The 17,777-nt window shown below is 44.9% G+C and overlaps 1 protein-coding gene across 1 annotated transcript in view; it reads left to right on the top strand.

Moving 5' to 3' along the window:
* The window catches only part of cdh12a (cadherin 12a), a gene marked incomplete at both ends in the record, with an annotated part of 27,567 nt that extends 23,129 nt beyond the window's left edge, over positions 1–4,438 (top strand). The window contains 2 exons of the mRNA XM_080546907.1: positions 630–881; positions 3,774–4,438. Coding sequence (XP_080403033.1) covers positions 630–881; positions 3,774–4,438 — 917 coding nt within the window. The remainder of the gene's footprint in view (positions 1–629; positions 882–3,773) is intronic.
* Positions 4,439–17,777: the final 13,339 nt, after the last annotated feature.

Raw genomic sequence — 17,777 nt, forward strand, 5'->3', positions numbered from 1 at the left:
CTCCTGTTAATCTTCTAATCCTGATTAGAATCCAATCCAATGGAAATGTCACGAAATGTGGCGACTTGTATTGTATTTTCTAAAATGTACTATAAAGGATAGATCGATATCTATCAGTTATTGAAGTTCCGTCCGACAGCATTGCTTACGTCACGTCTAATCATAACATTTACATTTTAGACGTTTAACAGACGCCTTTATCCAAAGCGACTTACCACAAGCACATTTGTCTAACTAAGTGAATCATCTGTCCATCAGTCATCATAAGAAAAACAAATCGATGCTAGGACCAGGGGCCATTGGCAGTCACTCCCTCGTTTCCTCTTCACATGTCACAGTTCTGCACTGCGTGTCACCTTCTGAACACATCAAGCGCTGTCAACAATGTAAAACAATCAATAAAAGTATTCATTACGGGGGCACTTAGGTGGCGCAGGATCCCCGGTTCGAATCCGGCCGGGGACATATCCTGCATGCCATCCCTCCTCTCTCTCTCACCCATCCTTCCTGTCTAATTCTCCACTGTATCAATAAAAATAAATAAAAAATATGAGTGGGACTGCCCCACTCAGAAAAATAACTTTAAAAAATAAAACAAGTATTAATTACGGTCACGTATGTGTTTCCAGACAACACGGCGGGCATCGCCACCAGGCGGGTGGGATTCCAGAGGCGGGTGCAGGAGGTGTACCTGCTGCCCGTGGTGGTGGAGGACAGCGGGTACCCGGCCCAGAGCAGCACGGGGACCCTCACCATCCGGGTGTGCGCCTGCGACAGCGACGGCTCCCTCCTGTCCTGCACGGCCCAGGCCCTCTTCCTGCCCGCGGGCCTCACCACGGGGGCCGCCATGGCTGTTCTCATGTGTATGGTCATACTACTAGGTATGGTACATGCTTAACATGCAGGGCCCCGCGTAAGTCATGGGACAGGGAGGCGTTTTGTCTTCTTTTGACTCAACAGTACATTCCAACAGTTTGGATTTGAAATCCAACGATTACGATGAGGTTAAAGTAGAGATTCTCTTTTATTTGTTGTGTACATATTGGTTTCACCCTTCAGAAATGTATGTATAGTTGCCTCTAGTGCAAGCTGCCCACCGGGGACTGGGATCGAATCCCGGTCTCGCCAGACCCAGATATGGCCGGGGCCCACAGGGAGCGGCATATTGAGCGGCCGCTCCCAAGGGGGGTATAGGACTATTTCCGGACAAGGATCCGTCGCGCAACACCGCCCCCTGGGTGCCGGAATAACGGTGTCGGGCTCGAGGAGCCAGACAGCTAGTCTGCCTGGCTATCTCCTCTGGGGCTGCCGGCCACGGGGTCGTGTGGCGGATCCTACGCAATAGGCAGGGGATAATTGGATACTAGGTTGGGTACAATTGGATACTAAATTGGGTGAAAAAAGGGATAAAATCAGAAAAACAAATAAAAAATAAAAGAAATGTATGTATAGTTCCCCTATTTCAGGGTACCCGAAAGTAGTGGGACAGATTTAACAAATGCCCAAATTAAGAACTGTAGAATTGAGAATTTACTAAAGAATTTAGTATTTGATTACAGCGTCAATGAAGCGTCAATGAAGTTAGCCAGTTCTAGCGGCAGCTATGAATGACCTCAGACCTCCTAGAAAGTGTTGGAATTGTTGAACGATGAAACTAATATGTACACAAATACCATTTAAAAAGCAGAACATCTTTACTTTAACCTTGTATGGTTTAAAATCCCAACTTTTGGAGTGTAGAGCCAAAAGAAGAAAAAATGCTTCACTGTCCATTACTAATGCAGGGCACTGTAAATGTTAATAACATGTATGTTTGAATTCCTGTCTTTTAAATGTTTTTAGTGTTTTTCTTTTTTCGTATGGAGTATAACAATGACTTGATGTCTGATGTTCAGAGGCTCTGATGCAGAAACAAACAGTATCAGTTCACTTCGGCTCCTCCTATATGACCTTCAGAGTGACCCTGCAAGGCCAGTTCACCTGTATCTCCAACTGATTGAATTGGGTATTTTGCCAGATATCTTTTTTAATGGTTGCCTGGAGTACTTTCAGTATGACAACTTGAGACTTGAGTGGTTTTATCAGCGGAGGAGGCTGGTGGAGGTAGAAATCAGAGGACGGCCACATTGTAAGGCATGGAGCTGAATGTATGATACCATTCCTTATTCCGTTCCATGCATTTCAGTGAGCCCGTCCTACCGTTTCTACCTCCCCCAGCCTCCCCTGGGTAGTATTGAATTCCCTTGTATTACACTAGGTGGAGCTGCTGACACTCTACCTTGAAATCATGCAATTGACAGCAATTTGATACATTTAAGTACTTGAAGTACTTCAGTTAATTACCGCAATTTTGTAGATCACTTATCCTCTGATTTCCTTCATTCAATATTTCCTGCTGTGAATAAATAAAACAGCATTCAAGTGGAGGCTGGTGGAGGTAGAAATCGGGGGAGGACGGGGCTCATTGTAATGCATGGATGGGACAGAATGAGGAATGGAGTTTGAATTGAGACCGTTCCTCATTCCGTTCCATGTAATTACAGTGAGTCCTCCGATTATTTCTACCTCCACTGGCCTCCACTTAGGTGCGTAAGTGTCCTGCCATTTCCATATCTATGCTCTCCTGCTGCTGTGTAACAGTTGTAATTCTGGAGTGACGCCCTCCTAAGCTGCCCTGTAATCTCCTTCTCAAGTGGGATCTCTTATATTGGGACCTCCTGGACGCTAGTAACAGTAGTTGTAAGCTGTTAGGAGTCACCCAGCCTCAACTATGATCTCTGGAGGAGTAGGCTCTAGAGGTGGTACGCTGGGCTGCTGACATCTCCCACTGTCTGCCACGGGGGAGAGAGAGGGAGAGAGAGGGCAAGAGAGGTGGAGAGAGAGAGAGAGAGGGAGTGAGAAAGAGAGATAGGGAGAGAGGGGGAGAGAGAGTGAGGGAGTGAGGAAGAGAGATAGGGAGAGGGGGGTAGCGAGAGAGAGGGGGAGAGAGAGAGAGGGAGTGAGAAAGAGAGATAGGGAGAGGGGGGTAGCGAGAGAGGGGGAGAGAGAGTGAGGGAGTGAGGAAGAGAGATAGGGAGGAGAGGGGGATAGCAAGAGAGAGGGAGTGAGAAAGAGAGATAGGAGGAGAGGGGGGGGGGGGATAAAAGCAGAGAGAGAGAGAGTCTTCCTTTCATCCTGTCTGAACACAAACTCAGTACAATAGTGACAGATAGCATGTCAGAACTGGATCAGTGCTTCCCCCAGGCTGTGGCTCCTCTTCAGTAGTGCGCACAGGCAAAGAGAGCTCTGAAGAAAAGAGGAAGCTGGCTAATGGTTCCTAACACATGACATCGGCCTGTCTGCCTCCCACTGCCTTCGACAGCAGCGAGATCCTCTCAAATACATGTCAATGGACTTGTGTATTCATCCTGCCTGCACACTGAGAGACTCTCCAATACAACACATGTCAATCTTTACATACCTTCTGCACTCAGAACATGCATATCAATGAGGCTATATATATATATATATATATATGTATATATTACTTTTTCTGCATATATATGGTACAGGGAATAATGTGCTGCTTTGTCTTTTGCATATTAAAATATGAAACACCGATATGTAAAATGTAAATTGCCGCACCACATACAGTATGTACAAGCACTTACCTTTATTTTATTAATGGATTATTATTATTACATTATAAAATGTCCTAAGGATATAGAAAAGCTCTATAGACACAGTTCATTCTCGTTGTGCTAATGACTAATCATTATGACCCTCCTCCGCAGTCATGGGGGTTATCTTCGTCGGCCTGAGGCGTCAGGAGAAGAGGGAGACCCTGATGTCATCGAAGGAGGATATCCGTGACAACGTGATTCACTATGATGACGAGGGGGGCGGCGAGGAGGACACGCACGCCTTCGACATGGGCACCCTCAGAAACACCAAAGCTGTGAAGGAGAACGTGTCCCTCCGCCGAGACCGAGACAGGGGCCGAGTGGCCGCGCAGGGGGGCACGTCCCTCCAGCGGGACAAGGACGGAGGCGTGACGAGGCAGGGGGTCGAAGGTCAATCCCAACCCGCCTCGGAGAACGGAACGCCACCGACCGTCCCTGAAGGCAGCGCCGACGTCATCAGAGACTACATACACCAGCGCCTGCGGGAGACTGACAGCAGTTACTCGGCAACGCCGTACGATTCGCTGGCTACGTACGCGTACGAGGGGGCGGGGTCTGTGGCGGAGTCGCTGAGCTCCATCGGGTCAGGGACAGTGGAAGGACACGAGGACTTCAGGCACCTCAGCGACTGGGGACCGCCGTTTAAGACTCTGGCAGGGATTTTAGATAAACTAGAACCTCAAACAGAGCTTCAAACGGAACGTCAAACAGACCCTCAACCGGATCCTCAAGCCGCTCTTCAAATGGCTCCTCAAACGGACATAGAGGGGAGCTGAAAACAAACAAACCTCTGTAAAAGACAAGACTTGGCAGGACAGACCGTTGTTGTTGGACTGATTGGAGAACTGGTATTACTTTTATAGATTTGTGTTTGTGGTTTCTTTTCTATTGTAATCTGGGGAGTTTTCAAGACAAGGAATCAATAAAAAAAACAAGCCTTTGAGTTTCCATGATGGTTCTTTGAGCTTGTTGTGGTTTATTTTGAAGGCAGGACATCGTCATGTTTTATTCATGGATACACGGTGCAGTGGCCCCTAACAGCGCCTGAAGAACTGCTCCGTTTCACTTGAACAACACGTGGTTATGCCTGAATGACCAGCGTCTTCAGCAGGAGGTTCTCAAAGAGTTATACCAACCTTTTGAAAAGGTACAATGATGCCCCAAGCCATGTACTGATAGTCTTTGAGTTACTGCCTAGGAGGCAACAGGCTAAGACATTATTCTGTTGTTGACCCGGGTGTCAGTTGACCCACGTTCAAAGCCTAGTCCGATTCCCTTGACCTATCCAACAAATAGCCTTGTTAGTGATGTAAGTCTGCTAGCAATTACACGTTTTCATCCCTGTTCTATTGACAGTCAGACTGAATGTCAAGTGATTTTTTAAATGTCAACCGCCGCGTCATCTTTCATTGCAATGACATTTTTATGTTCATTATGCTTAGGAGTATGCGGTAGGCTGTGTACAGAGCAGATTCACTGTTCTTGCAGCAAAGGGATTTCATTCCTCCATTTTTACCTACTTTCCTTTTCACACTTCCAACACAACATTATCAACTTAACACAATTCATCCTTGAATAGGCTTAGGGGGAAAAACAGAACGGTTCAACCACCTGTTTATTCTCCTCACCCATCATCACATGTCACGTCATCCCGGGACACAACGCTAATGTATGCATTGTCAATCAGTCATGCCAGTCACACTTTAAGGTGGAATATTTGGTGTTAAATTAATGAACCAAACGCCACAGTATTGGTTGGGTGCACATGCAAAGAAATGGAAGGGAATACTCTACAGGTATGTCGAACCAGTAGTGGAAGGACGCAACACGTTGTGTTTGATACCATTCCTCATTCCATTCCATGCGTCACAATGAGCCCGTCCTCTGATTTCTACCTCCACCATCCTCCACTGATGTCGACGTATGATGGGATTACATTACATTGCATAGTAACATTTTGGGATACTAGAACACTTGACTGACAGACTGTCTAACAACCAACCAACCATCTGACAACCAACTCGCAAACCAACCAACTTGCAACATTGCTACAACATCATTCCACTCTATTCTACTCTGTTTACACTCTCCTCTGTTTACCCTTTAAGTTATTCTATAACGTTACTTTGGCAAGAACTTTAACCGAGCTTACCCAAGTACCTCCCTCTAAGTACCCCAAAGAGTAGTGTGAGTACCTACCGTATGTGCTTCAAAACAACATCTCATCAAACTGTTGAATAGGAACATCAAACAATCTACACAAACAAATGTGGCACCGAGAGTGTTCTTTCTATGTGTGCGCATTTCATGCCAGGCCCTGGTAGGTGGTCACATGGCAAAGTGCCATAAAACAACTGGCACTTGAGAAGACACCCGATGTGCGTTTGATACAGACAGGGATTAAATTGCATCCGGTAATGGATTTCTTTTTTCTTTTTTCTTGTGTTTTTTTGCTGCCGGAAATCTTAATCGTCGACAAAAATGTTCTCCCACTCTCTGAAATGTCAATGTAATCCTCCCCAATGCAGTCTATAATTAAAGACGTTATGGATATTCTTTTTTTTTCATTCCCAGCTCAAGATCCAAGTTTCCTTTCCTTCAACGATTGGAGGCGGTACAAACTTCATAAATTGTTTAACGGATGCTTCGCTTCACTTAAAAAGAAAAAAAAGTGGGGGAAAAAAGAAAAGATGCTACGTTATTATTTATAGGCCTATGGTTCATACATTGTTTTCTGAGGGGCTGGGGACATGTGACATGTCAGTATGTGGTCCCGTAACAGATACCTGTAGTGGTCCCTCTCTGTCTGCTGTGGGTTTAGCTGTTTTTACTGTTCCCTCTCTGGTGTTTGTGATATCTAAAGCAAAACTTGCTTACTTACATATCAGAAGTGTTTCATGCATCTTTAAGAATATTTTAACATTCATTATTTAATTCATAAGATTCTTTGATGTTATTGCAATTTCACGCCAGAATTAATCAACATTTTTTTTGTTGAATGGTATAAGATTACAGACGCAATCAATAATATATCATCTGCAAGCATTCAGGCATATTTTGAATACAGTCTTATCTAAAGTTCATGCGTGCAACAGTATGAAAGGGTATAAAAAACACTGTTGCAATATTTACAAAAAAGGGTAAAACATGATTGACAATCATTACTGAATTATACTATAATTGCAAAAGTTTAGTAATATAACATTCATATATTTGTCAATTAGTAATCCATCATGAAACAACTGCTTTGGAGGACCAAGTGGCATACAGAAAGTGTAAGCAACTATCATTGTTATTTTAGATTAGATTAGATTAGATTCAACTTTATTGTCATTGCAGAGAAAAAGTACCAAAATGCAGTTTAGAATCTAACCAGAAGTGCAAATAAGTGATATAAGAAGATGATATAAAATGATAGTGATAGGTGCAGTATGGCATGTACGGTAGTTTAGAGGTATACACAGTTATGAGCTATGTACAGTTAAGGTAGCTTATGTATAGTAAGTTATGTACAGATGTATAAAAGAGGCTATACAATCATTTTTCATTCGATTACTCTAAAAAACACACGTTCAGTTAGATCAGAAACACTATTTGACAAGGGAACACTATCTGACACCACAGATATGGCAGATATGGGCCATGTAGGTAAACACATATGGGCCCCAAACAAAATGATTTATTTTTTCATTATTTTCTAGTTATTATTTTCCGCCAGGTATGAGCCACACATTCTGAGCACTTATTGCTTCAGTGTGAGCTGGTGAAACAGGAGAGAAGTCAATGTTTGGGATCTCAGAGTTAGTTAGATGTGTATATATGGTATGACCTGATTATCAAAATGAAAAACTGCAGATTTCATATTGTGTAGCTAAACTAGCTGGTGCTGTTAAACTAAAAACAGATCCAGAGGTCTGATTGAGGTCTTAAAGGGGCAGTGTTGTATTTTAGGAAAGACAGATGACAAGTTATGTCATATAGCAGAATTTTCACTTAAGCCACATTCTCTCATTTTCCCAGTAATGTCAAATAATTGTTACTGTATCAGTCACCTCTGGCTTTATAGTATATATATATATATATATATATATATATATATATATATATATATATATATATATATATATATATATATACATACATACACACTACCGTTCAAAAGTTTGGGGTCACCCAGACAATTTCATGTTTTCCATGAAAACTCACACTTTTATTTATCAAATGAGTTGCAAAATGAATAGAAAATATAGTCAAGACATTGACAAGGTTAGAAATAATGATTTTTATTTGAAATTACAGCATTGCAGACCTTTGGCATTCTAGCTGTTAATTTGTTGAGGTAATCTGAAGAAATTTCACCCCACGCTTCCTGAAGCACCTCCCACAAGTTGGATTGGCTTGATGGGCACTTCTTGCATACCATACGGTCAAGCTGCTCCCACAACAGCTCAATGGGGTTGAGATCTGGTGACTCTGCTGGCCACTTCATTACAGACAGAATACTAGCTGCCGGCTTCTTCCCTAAATAGTTATTGCATAATTTGGAGGTGTGCTTTGGGTCATTGTCCTGTTGTAGGAGGAAATTGGCTCCAATCAAGCGCTGTCCACAGGGTATGGCATGGCGTTGCAAAATTGAGTGATAGCCTTCCTTATTCAAAATCCCTTTTACCTTGTACAAATCTCCCACGTTACCAGCACCAAAGCAGCCCCAGACCATCACGTTACTTCCACCATGCTTGACAGATGGCGTCAGGCACTCTTCCAGCATCTTTTCACTTGTTTTGCGTCTCACAAATGTTCTTCTGTGTGATCCAAACACCTCAAACTTCGATTTGTCTGTCCATAACACTTTTTTCCAATCTTCCTCTGTCCAATGTCTGTGTTCTTTTGCCCATATTAATCTTTTCCTTTTATTGGCCAGTCTCAGATATGTCTTTTTCTTTGCCACTCTGCCTAGAAGGCCAGCATCCCGGAGTTGCCTCTTCACTGTAGACGTTGACACTGGCGTTTTGCGGGTACCATTTAATGAAGCTGCCAGTTCAGGACCTGTGAGGCGTCTATTTCTCAAACTAGAGACTCTAATGTACATGTCTTCTTGCTCAGTTGTGCACCAGGGCCTCCCACTTCTCTTTCTACTCTGGTTAGAGCCTGTTTGTGCTGTTCTTTGAAGGGAGTAGTACACACTGTTGTAGGAAATGTTCAGTTTCTTGGCAATTTCTCACATGGAATAGCCTTCATTTCTAAGAACAAGAATAGACTGTCGAGTTTCATATGAAAGTTCTCTTTTTCTGTCCATTTTGAGAGTATAATCGAACCCACAAATGTGATGCTGCAGATACTCAACTAGCTCAAAGGAAGGCCATTTGTATAGCTTCTCTAACCAGGAAAACCATTTTCAGCTGTGCTAACGTAATTGCACAAGGGTTTTCAAGGGTTTTCTAATCATCCATTAGCTTTTTAACACGATTAGCAAACACAATGTACCATTAGAACACTGGAGTGACGGTTGCTGGAAATGGGCCTCTATACACCTATGTAGATATTCCATTAAAAAACAGATGTTTGCAGCTAGAATAGTCATTTTCCACATTAACAATGTATAGAGTGTATTTCTGATTAATTTAATGTTATCTTCATTGAAAAAAACGTTTCTTTAAAAAATAGGGACATTTCTAAGTGACCCCAAACTTTTGAACGGTAGTGTATACTAGAAATACTGTAGCATAATGAGATAATTACAACCGTGCATAACCAAAACACAAATGTGACACATTCTAATGCTTTGGTCCTCATGTCGGGATCTGATGTAATGACCGGACTTTTCTTTCGAAGAATGTGAATTCAGTTCCGCGTTGTTTAAAATCAATGACACATTGCTGGTCAACTAACACAGCTTCGTTTTGTGAGCCTGCTAACAAAGTAGTGTCATAGTTAACTAGGCAGCAGTGGGGATTACATTACATTTCGTTGCAGTATTTTGGCTTGACTAGCAAGTTTGTGTTGTGATTCTCAACAACGTTGCAACGTAGTCTGAACATTTTAATTGGTTGCCGACATGCGGACCCAAATGATCAGACTGTGTCACAAATGACTTAAGCTAATATCTCACCTAAGGCCCCCAAATACATTCATGCTGATGGTCCTCTCTGGCACGGTTGGAGCTAACAATACTTGGTAGGTTGGGGGTTTGATACCCACTGGGACCATATATATTGAAAAATGTATGCATTCACTGCAATGTAAGATGCTTTGGACAAAAACGTCAGCTAAATGGCATATTCCCGATTGGGGAAGTGTGTCCAAACTTTTGACTGGTACTGTATATGTGAAGTGTGTCCAAACTTTTGACTGGTACTGTATATGTATATTCACACTGAAATGTTGGATAGTATTTCTCATGTTTATCCATCTAAGATGGATATTCGCGCACTCGATACACTTTGATACTGTAGTTCTTTTTTCTTTTCTTCTCTCACTTGTCTCACTTTTCAGAAAATGAAATCTGCTAAACAATGAATCGAGTTTGTAACGGCATAACGGTCTAGAACGTTCCTCTCTCTGAGTTTAACGTGAAACCCTTGTTCTCGTCTTGACCACACACACACACTCCTCTTTGCAGACACGTCACATGGACGTATGGACGCATGGTTGTTATTAAAAAGTGATAGTTACCCAGCATATATAGTACTGTACATCTGCTTCCATGAAGACCACTGCAACCCATTTTTCAATAACCTGTGTATCGAAAATTCTTGTTGCGAGGTCAAAAGACGGGATCAGATCACCGGAGTCTTTCAATGATTTCATGCGATGTTGCGCAGGAGGTAGAAACCATACAGCATAAAGCAAAGCTGGAAAGACCCCTGAGGAGCCCAGGATGCCAGTCCTCAGACTTAAGCTCAAGTACAAGCAGTGGAAAAGTACCAGAGACTGAAAATCGAATGACCTCGCTGAACCCCCCTCCCCCCCCCCCCCACACACACACACACCGTCTTATCAGGTGGGCAGCAGGTGCCCCTCAGGGTTAACGTGCTTCCCATGCTGAGAGTGTGAACGGCCCCGGCAGCTTGCCCTAACACGAGACACATCCTCCTGTGGACCGGGTGACCAGGGGCCTGATCGACTGGCCTATCGACTGGCCTATACCTGATCTGACAGGTGGAAGACTAATCCGTCTTGTTAACTTATGTAACGTAGAAGTTATTCATCAATAATCATAACTATTCCCATCACCTGTGTGGTCGGTATGGTAAAAAAAGCTAAGTTCTATACTTAATCTTGAACTTCAAATGAGGACAACTATTAATAAGCATTGGAGATTGCACAGTTTTTCTTTCAGCTTATATTGGGGAAAAAACAACAGCTGATGTTTACTGGGGTTCAGTGTGTGCCAATTTGGTTTGGGCTACTTTCAACAAGTTACAGTTTAGTGTCAAGAGAGTAGAGAGAGGGAGAGAGAGGGAGAGAGAGAGAGAGAGAAAGAGAGAGAGAGAGAGAGAGAGAGAGAGAGAGAGAGGGAGAGAGAGAGAGAGAGAGAGACAGAGAGAGAGGAAGAAAGTTACGAGAGTTAAAAGAGAGAGGGAAAGTTAAGAGAGAGAAAGATAGAGGGTAGAAGTTGTGCTTCAAAAACGAGTGTAAACTACTACGCTTCCATGATAATGAGATCAATTACGTCTCTTCGTTGCTCCCCATCTTTCCGTCCCCAATCAATTCCTTTGACACTCCTCTTTGAAGTTGTTGCCGCTCCGTTTCCACGGCGATTCTGTTATGATGCCCTTGACTACCTTGAGCAGAAGTATGCAGATGATACACCGAAACCCAGGGGAGGGACGGAATATGAAAAGAAAATCTGGAATTCCTTTGAAGGCAGTTTTGAATCTCATATTTTGAAGTTGAGTGAAACATAAAAATGATGTTTTTGTTGTTGTTGTTGTTATTTATTGTGATTGCTCTTTCTTTTCTCCTGCTATACCAGAGACAGGCATGTCACATCAGTGCATGAGACAAACAGCCGGGAGCTACAGTATGTAAAGATATCGATTAATTAGAGTAAGTGCAATTGAAATGCCAAAACCATTAGCATTTGGGACTTCTCAGTCGCTCGGTTCGATTGATGGATGATACCTAAATGGTAAATGGACTGACTTATATAGCGCCTTATTCCAAAGCGCTTTAAATGGCGTCTCATTCGCTTTAAATGGCCTCTCATTCAGATTCTCTCACACACACATTCACACACCAATGGCAGCAAGTTACCATGCAAGGCGTCGACCCGCTTGCGAACAATTTAAAACACCTCGACATGTGGCCAGCCACATATCCATATGAGGTGCCGTATAGGCCATAATTCAAACTGGCCTCTCACATACATATCGTAAATGGTAAATGGACTGACTTATATAACGCCTTTTTTTCCAAAGCGCTTTACAGTGGCCTCTCATTCACCCATTCACGGCAAGCTACCATGCAAGGCGCCGGCCTGCTCATTGGGAGCAATTTGGGGTTCAGTGTCTTGCCCAAGGGCACTTTGACATGTGGCCAGCCGGGGCTCGAACCGCCAATCTGCCAACCTTGCAGTCATTAGACGGCGGCTCTACCTCCTGCGCCACAGCAGCCCCATAAAGTGTTTTTGCATTCATTACTGAACCTCTCACACACGCCTAGAATGCTCTCACATTCAACTGAACTTCTGTCATACACATATAAAAGCTTTTACATACTACTTAAATGCTCACACGCACACATGAAGAGCTCTCACACGCATACATATTTACTTAACTTTTTTTTATTTATTTTTTATTTGTTTTTCAGATTTTATCCCTTTTTCACCCAATTTGGTAGCCAATTGAACCCAACCTAGCATCCAATTATCCCCTGCCTATTGCGAAGGATCCGCCGCACGACCCCGTGGCCGGCAGTCCCAGAAGAGGCCGCCAGGCAGACTAGCTGACTGGCTCCTCGAGCCCAGCACCTATTATTCCGGCACCCCGGGGGCGCTGTTGCGCGACGGATCCTTGTCCGGAAATACGGCCGCCCAATATGCCGCTCCCCGTGTGTGCCCCAGCCATATCCGGATCTGGCGAGCTGGGATTCGAACCCAGTCCCCGGTGGGCAGCATGCACTAGTGGCCAGTGCTTAGACCGCTACACCACCGCGGGGCTACTTTGACTTGACTTTTGCATACATATTTCTTTCACATAACTTAAAAATTCTCACACACGCATACGTGTAAAACCGAAATGTGGGTTTCATATAGGCCATCTACGGTTTTCCAGTAGTTTCTATTTGAAAATGTTTTGTGTATATGTGCACTTTACAGTGACGTGTGTGAGATCCTGTTATGTGTGTGAGCTGAAACCTTGTGTGTGTGAGAGAGAGATTTCACTAGAAACGGAAGGCAGCTGAAATCTCCAGTCCTGATTGGCTGAGCCACGCAAAGACAAACAGACAGACTGTTTTGTCATTGTTTGCGTTTCTATTAGTTTCAGTCACTTGTGACCCTAACCCTCTCACGAGGACCAGGGGAATATGCACACACCAGAGCTAGAGAGATGAGGATACAGAGGGTTTCTTTAGCCTTATCGGCATATTTAGAGGAGAGGCACTGCCCCCTCAAAGGAACGGCACTGCCATGATGTTCAACTCAAAAGGATAAAGAAGGGCTCCTCCACCGGAGGAGTAGTGAATGCAAGAATGCTTTATGTGTATATATATATATAGGTGTATGTGAGAGGGAATGTAGGTGTATGTGAGAGGCAAGTTTGAAATACGCCACCTCATATCCACATATCACCAACCGTAACAGCAGATCATTAGAGGCTGAGGCCTCATTCCATTCCATGCATTGCCACGAGCCTGTCCTCCGATTTCTACCTCCACCGGCCTCCCCGACCAGAAGATAGACCTGAAGCAGTGATTAGTCCCTATAGGAACCCGTTCCTTGTGCCAACTTTGATCAGCTTCCTCTCCTCCTGCCCTACCCCTGAATGCCCTTCCCGGTACACACATACACACACGCACACGCACACACACACGCACACACACACACACACACACACATACACACGCACCCACACACAAACACACGCACCCACACACACACGCACACGCACGCACACGCGCGCAAACACACACCCACGCACCCACACACACACACACACCCACACACACACACAGACACGCACACCCTCCCCGCTGTGAGTGGAACCAGGCAGTAATCCCTCTGATCCTCCCCCCAGACAGACGAGGCTGATGGGGGACGGGAGGAGGTGCAGAGAGGAGCAGGGGAGAGCCACGCTCCCAGATCAAACATCACAAATCACCACAAACGCGCCGATTATATTTATGGCTGATTCATACACACCTCCCGTCAACAGTTACATGAATCTCATTTGAACCCTTGCGCTACCGCCGGAAAGAATCTTCTCTCATATGAAAAATGATGACTGATTCGTCTAATGGCCAAGTGCAGCTCTTTATATGGAGATTTGACAGCACGAAATGAAGGAGAGGTGTTTTTTTTTCAGGCAGAGTATTCTTCTCTCCTGCCGTATGTTCAGATGTGGTCGCTGCTTGATCGTTCAAACGATGCAACGCAGAGCCATACTGCCCACCCATATGGTGTTGGTGGTATCTATAGATGCTGGGTTTTTTTTCCTCCCAGAATGCCTTGAGGGGAGGAGTGGGAGTTAGGCTACGACTTCCAGAAGTGTCAAACTCTTCAAGTCTCAGACTCCGCGGCACGCCCCAGGGTAGGCTGGTGAGGAAATATGTTGATGAGTGAGAGGCACAGATTGAAAGTGACGGGTTGGGAAACAAAACAATTATAAGATGTTTTAATTAACACAGGATAGATAGACGGAGAAGGTGGTGGAATTAGAATGAAGTGTATGTACTGTGAATGGAAAACTAGGCTAGTCCCTAGCATCTAGATGGATAGATAGGTAGGTACTTTATTGATTCCCAGAGGGGAAATTAAAGCGTTACAGCAGCTCAGACCACAAAATAACAACAACAAAATAAAGTGAATATTGAAGTTTCGGTGTTTCACATTGTGTTCATCCACACATCCCTTTTACGCCAACAACTGAAATAATTTGATTTACTTATCATTTGTTAGCAACTTTAAAATACCAGTATACCATCCTTTTATGTTTTATTTTTTTAATCTAAGATTAATGTTTTAATTTAGTCAGGACACTCACGTCTTGAGCAAGTTTGAGCATGTGTTAATATAAAATGGAAAATTCCAATTAAAGCCTGGCGTAATTGGATGGTCCCGCTCTTTAGAGAGCTCCCGGTCTGGGAGTTTTAAACGACCACAGCGTGTCCATGTATATAACATGAGCGGGGAATCCATAGCTATACATAAACTTCCCCCCGAGAGATGCATACTGAATAGGACCAAGCGGCCGGAGGCTGAGGGTGTAAGAGGCTGGGTGTGTAAGAGGCTGGGTGTGTAAGAGGCTGGGTGTGTAAGAGGCTGAGGGTGTAAGAGGCTGGGTGTGTAAGAGGCTGGGTGTGTAAGAGGCTGGGTGTGTAAGAGGCTGGGTGTGTAAGAGGCTGAGGGTGTAAGAGGCTGGGTGTGTAAGAGGCTGGTTGTGTAAGAGGCTGGGTGTGTGAGGCTGTTTGTGTAAGAGGCTGGGTGTGTAAGAGGCTGGGTGTGTAAGAGGCTGAGGGTGTAAGAGGCTGGGTGTGTAAGAGGCTGGGTGTGTAAGAGGCTGGGTGTGTAAGAGGCTGGGTGTGTAAGAGGCTGAGGGTGTAAGAGGCTGGGTGTGTGAGGCTGTTTGTGTAAGAGGTTGGGTGTGTAAGAGGCTGGGTGTGTAAGAGGCTGGGTGTGTAAGAGGCTGAGGGTGTAAGAGGCTGGGTGTGTGAGGCTGTTTGTGTAAGAGGTTGGGTGTGTAAGAGGCTGGGTGTGTAAGAGGCTGGGTGTGTAAGAGGCTGGGTGTGTAAGAGGCTATTTGTGTAAGAGGTTGGGTGTGTAAGAGGTTGGGTGTGTAAGAGGCTGGGTGTGTAAGAGGCTGGGTGTGTAAGAGGCTGGGTGTGTAAGAGGCTGTTTGTGTAAGAGGCTGGGTGTGTAAGAGGCTGGGTGTGTAAGAGGTTGGGTGTGTAAGAGGCTGAGTGTGTAAGAGGCTGGGTGTGTAAGAGGCTAGGTGTGTAAGAGGCTGGGTGTGTAAGAGGCTGGGTGTGTAAGAGGATGGGTGTGTAAGATGCTGGGTGTGTAAGAGGCTGGAGGTGTAAGAGGCTGGGTGTGTAAGAGGCTGAGGGTGTAAGAGGCTGGGTGTGTAAGAGGCTGGTTGTGTAAGAGGCTGAGGGTGTAAGAGGCTGGGTGTGTAAGAGGCTGGGTGTGTAAGAGGCTGGGTGTGTAAGAGGCTGTTTGTGTAAGAGGCTGGGTGTGTAAGAGGCTGGGTGTGTAAGAGGCTGGGTGTGTAAGAGATTGGGTGTGTAAGAGGCTGGGTGTGTAAGAGGCTGTTTGTGTAAGAGGTTGGGTGTGTAAGAGGCTGGGTGTGTAAGAGGCTGTTTGTGTAAGAGGCTGGGTGTGTAAGAGGCTGGGTGTGTAAGAGGCTGGGTGTGTAAGAGGCTGAGGGTGTGTAAGAGGCTGGTTGTGTAAGAGGTTGGGGGTGTAAGAGGCTGGGTGTGTAAGAGGCTGGGTGTGTAAGAGGCTGAGGGTGTAAGAGGCTGGGTGTGTAAGAGGCTGGTTGTGTAAGAGGTTGCGTGTGTAAGAGGTTGGGTGTGTAAGAGGCTGGGTGTGTAAGAGGCTGGGTGTGTAAGAGGCTGGGTGTGTAAGAGGCTGTTTGTGTAAGAGGTTGGGTGTGTAAGAGGTTGGGTGTGTAAGAGGCTGGGTGTGTAAGAGGCTGGGTGTGTAAGAGGCTGAGGGTGTAAGAGGCTGGGTGTGTAAGAGGCTGGGTGTGTAAGAGGTTGGGTGTGTAAGAGGCTGGGTGTGTAAGAGGTTGGGTGTGTAAGAGGTTGGGTGTGTAAGAGGCTGGGTGTGTAAGAGGCTGGGTGTGTAAGAGGCTGAGGGTGTAAGAGGCTGGGGGTGTAAGAGATTGGGTGTGTAAGAGGCTAAGGGTGTAAGAGGCTGGATGTGTAAGAGGCTGGGTGTGTAAGAGGCTGGGTGTGTAAGAGGCTGGGTGTGTAATAATAATAATAATACATAAGACTTATATAGCGCTTTTCTAGACACCCAAAGACGCTTTACAAACTGAAAAGATCGAGTATTAGAATAAAAGGATACATTTTTAGATTAATAAATCTAAATCTAAGTGTCTTTGTAGGACAATCTACTCTGTATACTGCAATTACACCTAGATTTCGAGCGGAGAAGCGGCGAACAAGCAACGCCAGCGTCCTCTCTCGACCGGCATTTTTTGAAAAGTGAAAAGTCTTACGAGTATGATCCATTTAATGTTAGCTAGCTACCTCTAAACATGGATTTGGCTGGGCATAAATTAATTAATTTGAGGTGGTAAACACAGTCTGGCTATCTTATCTGTAAGAGGCTGAGGGTGAAAGAGGCTGGGTGTGTAAGAGGCTGAGGGTGTAAGAGGCTGGGTGTGTAAGAGGCTGGGTGTGTAAGAGGCTGGGTGTGTAAGAGGATGGGTGTGTAAGAGGCTGGGTGTGTAAGAGGATGGGTGTGTAAGAGGCTGGGTGTGTAAGAGGCTGGGTGTGTAAGAGGCTGGGTGTGTAAGAGGCTGGGTGTGTAAGAGGCTGAGGGTGAAAGAGGCTGGGTGTGTAAGAGGCTGGGTGTGTAAGAGGCTGAGGGTGAAAGAGTCTGGGTGTGTAAGAGGCTGGGGGTGGAAGAGGGACAAACGCACAGAGACTAAGACTATAAATCGCACAGTAACAACCAACAACAGGAATACTGTAGTAACTACAGCAATACTGTAGGCGATGGAGAGGTGTGTCAGATGACTCCTTAAATAGACCTGGATATCGCTGTATTATGCATGTCAGCCCCCGTGAGGTGCCAAGGTGCATACGTGCATGACACCTGGTCTGTCACCTCTCACATGTCAGCGTCACACACCGCCAACACTGACTGAGAGTGTCCTGCCTGAACTGAGGTGGCCTCAGGTATTCCGATTCATGTGACAGTATGTAATAAACTTCTGCACT

This window comes from Nansenia antarctica, assembly GCF_963989245.1.
Source record: "Nansenia antarctica genome assembly, chromosome: 16".
In the NCBI taxonomy this organism is placed as follows: Eukaryota; Metazoa; Chordata; class Actinopteri; order Argentiniformes; family Microstomatidae; genus Nansenia; species Nansenia antarctica.